The sequence below is a fragment of the Bison bison genome, unplaced genomic scaffold (assembly GCF_000754665.1).
Source record: "Bison bison bison isolate TAMUID 2011002044 unplaced genomic scaffold, Bison_UMD1.0 scf7180017864495, whole genome shotgun sequence".
NCBI lineage: Eukaryota > Metazoa > Chordata > Mammalia > Artiodactyla > Bovidae > Bison > Bison bison.
The window spans coordinates 7811099-7818949 of record NW_011495054.1 but is presented as its reverse complement, the minus strand read 5'-3'; the positions used below and the strand labels follow the sequence as shown (position 1 = coordinate 7818949).

The 7851-nt window shown below is 47.4% G+C and overlaps 1 protein-coding gene across 2 annotated transcripts in view; it reads right to left on the bottom strand.

Annotated features, from left to right (window-relative positions):
• Positions 1-7851, bottom strand: part of SART3 (squamous cell carcinoma antigen recognized by T cells 3) — a 41308-nt gene that overhangs the window by 4332 nt on the left and 29125 nt on the right. For both annotated transcript variants that reach the window (XM_010828684.1, XM_010828685.1), the window contains exons 13-15: positions 2867-2979; positions 1889-1965; positions 1112-1280 (exon numbers count right to left, since the gene is read on the bottom strand). In XM_010828684.1, coding sequence (XP_010826986.1) covers positions 1112-1280; positions 1889-1965; positions 2867-2979 — 359 coding nt within the window. The remainder of the gene's footprint in view (positions 1-1111; positions 1281-1888; positions 1966-2866; positions 2980-7851) is intronic.

Below are 7851 nucleotides of genomic sequence, written 5' to 3'. Positions count from 1 at the left end.
GGGCCAGGCCCAAGGCTGCAGAGAACAGCGGGCCACGCTGTGCTCTGCGGGCCCCGGCCCCCTCTCCCCCTCTCTCTGGACACTCACTCGCCCTCCCCTGATGCCCAGGTGCAGTGCCACTGCCCCACAGGGGCACCACCTCACCGTTTTGGGCAGCCCACTGGCCCCTAGTGCTTTCCCCAGCCTCCACCATGACTCTCACCCACAGCTCCCCGAGTCCCCACGACATGTCACTGTGGTCACAGGTCCCCTGTGCCTTCCCCTGCTACACCAGGACCCCGAAAGGGCAGTGAGCTACCCACGATCATCTCTGAAGGCCCCAAGAAATGAACAATGACTCCATCACTTTTGACTCTGGCTGACAGCTCTGCACTTGGAAAATGCTGAGCCTCCTTTAGCATCTAGAGACCACTCTTTACCTTGACTGAGTTTGATGAAATAAATCTGACCCACACCTGCCCACATGTGAAATGGCAGGGGTGACAGAAACACAGTCCAGAAAATTCTACAACTCAAACCACCAGGGGGGAGTCAAGTGGGGGGGTGGCACAGTATAGGCGCAGGGCAGGGCAGCAGCCAGGTGCCAGGGACTGGGGGTACAGAAACGTCCACACCTGGTGAGGCGGGGAGGGAAAGTCCACAGCGGGGGAGAAGGCAGGCGCCGCTCAGGAAGGGGACAGTGGGGGACGGCACGCCAGCAGGGGTGGCGCCTGGGGCAGGCCTGGGAGCCGAGCAGGGCAGGGGGGCGCCACCGCGTGGAAGGGAGGCAGTGACAGGGAAGGCGGCGGGCACTTCGCGTATGTTACTTGCTCTACTGTGTCCCACTCTGTGCCACCCCATGGACTGTAGCCCGCCAGGCTCCTCTGTCCACAGGGTTCTCCAGGCAAGATACTGGAGTAGGTTGCCATTTCCTTCCCCAGGGATCTTCCTGACCCAGGGACCAAACCAGCGCCTCCCGCACTGACAGGGGAATTCTTTATGGTCTGAGCCACCAGGGAAGCCCTCCGGGACCTTATCCTCAAATGGTTCCAGAAAGAAATTCTCTGTGCTGTTCGGCACCCTGTCTGGAAGTCTAGGATGTTCCAGGTATGAAAGTCCTGCCAGATGTTACCTTCCTCATCGTCGCCCCACTCCTTTTCATCGTCCTCGTCGGCTCTGTGCTTGTCCGCCCCTCTGGTCTTTTTCTTCTTCTTCAATGCTTTCTTCTCGGCCCGAGCCCTCTTCCGTTGCTCCACCTTTTCTTCCTCTTGCTGGGCAAGGGCTGCTTCCTTCTCTGCAGCCTGGAAGGCCAGGACACGGTGCGTCAGTGGATGTGGCCGCTACACGAAGTCCACTGACTTGTGACGGCAGAGGTGAGCACACCAGAAGGTCGACCACCCCCAGGAGACCAGGAAGGGTGGGCTGGGGGGGGTGCTAAGTCCCACCTTTTCAGGCCCTTAAGGAGCTACATCTCAAGTCTATATTATGTCTCCCAAGATCCCCAGGAATGACTTACCAGTAAAAAGGAAAACATCTATAAAACGGGCCCTGAGTCATCTGGGGGCGCTCACGCGCCAACCACTAGGCTATGTCAGTCAGGCTCCTTTTTTATCTTCTTCGTCTATTTCAGTAACCTTTAAGTACTCCACTACCTAAAGGATTTACTATTGGGGCTAACATTTTAAGCCAATCTAAAAAAAAACATAGTCTTAAACACCGATCTCATAGTTAACACACTGAATAAAATACACTTCTTAGAGGATGACCCCAAAGGTTTTAACAAGGACCATTCATACCAAACACAGTCAGAATCACTATCAGAATTTTAAACCCACTATACTCCAATAAGAAATTAAAAAAAAAAAAAGCTTTCAGAGGTTCAAAGACTTGAAACAAAGAGCATCGTTACCTTAATTCTCTGCTCGTTGACTCGAGCTAGTCGCGTTTCGGTTTTCTGAACAGCTATATCCCAGTCTTCTAAAGTACCTTGAGAGGAAGGAGAAGCAAAGTTTCACTTCTCTGGATTTTAAAGGATATAAAAACATAGATTGTCTTAATTTCCCCACACCTCTGGAAGAGAGCTCTTCATCAACAGTAACAACTGGAGAATCGGTTTTCCATTTTAAGATTTCATTTGTATAGGTTTCAAGTTTCAGAACTCAAATAGTTCTTCCAGGTGTGTTTAGATCACCTTCTCTTTTAGAAAACAGACTTGAAAACCAGACTAGATTCTATTATAAGCTCTCTGTGGCAAAGATTATTGAAAACATTCTAATGCAAAAGGTACAAAACGTTTGTACTGAGATCAAAAGATTTTAAGAGCTCCTCAGATGATAAATACTGGGGTGTTTTTCTTACTGATGCTGCTGTTTAGGTGTCTATTTCCAGTTCTAAGGGACTCTTAGTACCCAAAATCCAGACTAATGCCTGTGGAAACTGTATACGGAGGCTTTGAAATTCACCAGGGAGGCACACGTGATCAGAGAGCAGTCTCGCCGTGGGCCTCGCCGCGCTGTGCTGGAACACAGGCTCTGCTGATCCAAGGGAGCCCTTGGCAACGTCCAGAGACGGTTCTGCTCGTCTGGACTGGGGGTGGGAAGAGCGTTCCTGGTACCCAGTGGGAAGAGTGGGCCCAGTGAAGCCGCACACAACAGCAGCGCCCCCATGCCCGAGAGGCCTGTGCTAGAGCCCCGCCACGGGCCCCTCTGCACGTGCAGTGTGAGAAAGGCAGCGGGACTCCCCTTCAGTGGCGAGCACCGCACGATGGTCTCATCGCAGAGGCCCCTGGGGCGGGCTGGTAAACACATGTGTCCTTACGCCTACTGCCCTGAGACCACACTGGCCTCAGGGACAAGCCCCGAGCCCGAGGCAGCACCGAGGTCCCCACCTTCTGTCCTCTCCATGGTGAGCAACACCTCACAGACGTGCTCCGGGTAGTCGCTGGTACACTGGACGGCCCGGTGCAGAGCCTTCCTGCAGTGCTGCGTGTCCCCATGGGCCCTGGGATGGAAAACACAGAGTTGGGGCCACAGGGACCCAGCAGAAGACACGGTGGGGGGGGGGGGCACCCTCACACAGCTAACACCATGGCAGCAAAGCCTAGCGTCACCTTCAGCACCGAAGAGACACCGCGCTCTTCGTGCCAATAGTTTTAATGCTTCCTCCTTGTCTCAGAAAGCTCCCTAGTCAAAAGTGAAGGCTTTCTTCTAAACCACTCTTTCCCTCAGAAGCCAGTGCTGGTGCAAGAGGCACCTGGGAACAGCGGTCCACAGCCAGGCCTTCTGCTTTTGCATGTGCAAGGTGTGTGGAAAGACCCAAGAGCTGGGGCGACACGGCAAAGTCCCCAGAGAGATTCTAGGATGTCACCCCCTTGAGGGGAAAGCCACCAACACAGCGACTAGCAGGTTTCGTGCCCAGGGTCACACAAGTCTTCCCACACTGACGTGAAATGAGATGCTGCTCGACACAATAGTTACAAAACAATATTCTGTTCATCCCAACCGTTATAAGACACTATATTCTCCTGTTTAAAAAGTTTTTATAAACATACATAAACACTGTAAATACACATTAGGACACTAAGAAAAAATTTAGGGCAACAGTTCTCAAAGTATGATCCATGGACGGCTAAGGGTCTCCAAGACCCTTCCAGGAGGCCTGCAAAGTCAAAACTACTTTCATTTATACACCGACATACTTATTGGACTTTTTCACTGTGCTGACATTTGGACTGAGGATGCCACAGCTACAGTGGCCCTTGGCACAAATTAAGACAGTGCCATCTTGGTGATATTCTGGGTGACAAACGGAAAGCACACATCAAGCACCTCTTCATACCCAAGTGCAGGGCTTGGAGCAAAGAAATCTCAGGTTACTGTCTGAGCTGCAAGCTGGACTGCTTCCTTTTTTTTCATGGGACATTATTTTCACTTGAGAGGACAGTTGAGTGACAAAAACTACAGTGACTCAGACGTGTGTATTTGGCAGACGTTTTCAAAAATTAATGAAGTGAGGCTGTCACTTCCAGAAAAACCTCTTAAGAGTTTTTGTTGACTGATAAAACTGGGGCTTTCAAGTGAAAATCAGAACTTGGAAAACCTGCATCTGCCACTGTGAGTCTGACAGCCTCCTACTTTAAAGCCCTTTCTGTGAAGATCAGTGCAGATACAAACAAATGGGATAATGAGATGCATCAGTATTTAGAAGAGCTGCAGTACTTGATGGCTCAGCATGTTCCACACACAAGGCATGTCACGGAATCCTGCGTGGGTAAAGAGGTCTGCTCGGTGCAAGACACACCAGTGGGTGTTAACAGAACAGTCTCATAGTCTCCAATGAAAACGTCGCCACAGAGAGGGTGCAGAACCAGACAGGGGAATCCAGCTGTCTGCTACTGAGCCAGATTAGAGAGTTTGTAAAAAGTATAAAACCAGGCCACTTTCTCACTATGTTACTTTGGAGTCTGGAAAGCAGTCCTTTCTTATAAAAATACGTTATTTTTGTTAAATGTCTTCACAGTGAATTTTAAATGAATAGGTTTTGGTTTTTTTTTTTTTAATTTTTCAGTTTCATTTTCTAATATGGTAAATGTTAATAAATATACCTCACATAAACAAAAGCTCTTGAGGTGGACCTGAGACCAAAACATTTGAGAACCACTGATCTAGTAAAATACTCAACAAGCTTTAACTGTGGTCACCTCTGGGGAAGGATTTTAAGTAACTTTCTATCTCACATTCTGTAAATGTTCTATTTTAACTTGAGCACATATTATTTTTTTAAATTGGGGAGGGGCAAAATATTCAAAACAGAAAAAAAATAAGTTTAGTGACATGCAATACCCAAGATACCCCTTCAAGGATCACCTGCCTTCTCGTGGCAAAGGGCTTGTGTAACTCAGTGAAGCTACAAGCCATGACATGTAGGCCCACCCAAGACGGGGCGATCATAGTGGAGAGTTCTGACAAAGCGTGATACACTGGAGGAGGGAGCGGCAAACCACCCCAGGATACCTGCCACGAGAACCCCATGAACTGTGTAAAAGGAAAAGAGACATGACATGGAAAGATGAGCCCCCCAGGTCGGGAGGGGTCCAACATGCTGCTGGGGAAGAGTGAAGGACAGCTACTAACAGCTCCGGAAAGAATGAAGCGGCCGGGCCAAAGCGGAGACGGCGCTCAGCTGTGGACGTGTCTGGTGATCAAAGTAAAATCTGATGCTGTAAAGAACAACACTGCATGGGAACCTGGAATGTTAGGTCCGTGCATCAAGGCAAATTGGACGTGGTCAAGCAGGAGATGGCAAGAGTAAACATCGACATCTTAGGAATCAGTGAACTAAAATGGATGGAAAGGAGTGAATTTAACTCAGATGACCATTATATCTACTACTGTGGGCAAGAATACACAGAAGAAATGGAGTAGCTCTCACAATCAAAAAGCATCTGAAATGCCATACTTGGATGCAACCTTAAAAGCGACAGACCTCAGTTTGTTTCTAAGGCAAACCATTCAACATCACGGTAATCCAAGTCTGTGTCTGAACCACCAGTGCCAACGAAGCTGAAGATGATCAGTTCTATGAAGACCTAGAAGATGTCCTAGAACTAACACCAAAAAAAGATGACCTATTCATCATATGGGATTGGAATGCAGAAAGTAGGAAGTCAAGAGATACCTGGAGTAATAGGCAAGTTTGGCCTTGGAGTACAAAATGAAGCAGGGCAAAGATTAACAGAAATCCACCAAGAAAACGCATTGGTCATAGCAAACACCCTTTTTCAGCAACACAAGACATGACTTTACACACGGACATCACCAAATGGTCAATACCAAAATGAGACTGATTACACTCTCTGTAGCCAAAGATGTAAAAGCTGTATATAGTCAGCAAAGACAAGTCCTAGAGCTGATTGTGACTCACATCATCAGCTCCTCAGAGAAAAACTCAAACTTAAACTAAAGAAAGCGGGGGAAACCACTGGCCAGTGAGGTATGACTTAAATCAAATCCCTTATGAATCCCTTGAGCTTCCCTGGTAGCTCAGCTGGTAAAGAATCCACCTGTAATGCCGGATACCTGGGTTCGATCCCTGGTTTGGAAAGATCCCCTGAAGGGGGGCATGGTAACCCACTCCAGTATTCTTGCCTGGAAAATGCCCACGGACAGAGGAGCCTAGAGGGCTGCAGTCCATGGGGGGGGTCACAAAGAGTTGGACACAACTAAGCAACTAAACAATAAAACACAAATGAATACACAGTGGAGGTGATGACAGATTCAAGGAATCCGATATAGTAAACACACTGCCTGAAGAACCATGGACGAGGTCCACAATATTGTACAGAGGCAACAATAAAACCATCCCGAAGAAAAAGAAATGCAAGAAGGCAAAGTGGTTGTCTGAGGAGGCTTTACAAGTAGCCAAGGAAAGAAGAGAAGCGAAAAGCAAGGGAGAAAGGGAAATTACACCCAACTAAATGCAGAGCTTCAGGGAATAGCAAAGAGACACAAGAAGGCCTTCCTGAGAGAACAATGCAAAGAAGAAGAGAAAAACAGAAAGGGTAAGACTCGAGATCTCCTCAAGAAAACTGGAAATATCAAAAGACCATTTCATCCAAAGATGGACACAATAAAGGACAGAAATGGTGAAGACCTAACAGAAGTAGAAGCGATGAAGAAGAGATGGAAAGAATACACAGAAGAACTGTACAAAAAGATCTTAATGACCCAGATAACCACAACGGTACAGGCTCTCACTTAGAGCCAGACGTTGTGGAGTGTGAAGCAAAGTGGGCCTTGGGAAGTACTGCCGTCAATAAAGCTAGAGGAGGTGATGGAATTCCAGAAGAGCTATTTAGAATCCTAAGAGATGATTCTATTAGCTACACTCAATATGTCAGCAAATTTGGAAGACCCAGCTGGCCTCAGGACTGGAAAAGGCCAACCCTCATCCCAATTCCCAACAGATCAGTACTAAAGAATGTTCAAACCGGACAATTGTACTCACTTCCCGTGCTAGTAAGGTTACACTCAAAATCCTCCAAGCTAGGCCTCAGCATTATGTGAACTGAGAACTTTCAGATGTTCAAGCTGGGTTTAGAAAAGGCAGAAGAACCAGAGATCAAATTGTCAACACTGACTAGATCAGAGAAAGCAAGGGAATTCCAGAAAAACATCTACCTCTTGTTTCACTGATTATGCTAAAGCCTTTGACTTGTGGATCATAACAAACTATGGAAAACTCTTAAAGAGATGGGAATACCAAACCATCTTACCTGTCTCCTGAGAAACCTGTATACAAGCCAAGAAGAATCAGTTAGAATTTAAAACCCTCTATGGAACAAGGGTTCTGGTTCAGAATCAGGAACTGGTTCAGGATTGAGAAAGGAGTACAGGACAGTTTACTGTCACCCTGTTTATCTAACTTATACACAGAGCACATCATGATAAGTGCCAGCCCAGACCGAGTTACAAGCTGGAATCAAGACTGCTGGGAGAAATATCAACAACCTCAGATGCAGATGATACCATTCTAATGGCAGAAAGCGAAGAGGAAGAACTAAAGATCCTTTTGATAAGGCTGAAGAAGGAGAGTGAAAAGGCCGGCTTGAAACTCAGTTATTAAAAAAAAACTAAGGTCATGGCATCTGGTCCCAACACTTCATGGCAAACAGAGGGGGGAAAAAGGAAGCAGTGACAGATTCCCTCTTCTTGGGCTCTGAAAGAAGATCACTGCAGATGGTGACTACAGCCATGAAATGAGAAGCAGCAGCTTCCTGGCAGGAAAGGTATGACAAACCTAGACAGTGTGTTACAGAGCAAACTCATCACTTCGCCGAAAAATTAAAAACAGTCAAGACTATGGTCTTTTCGT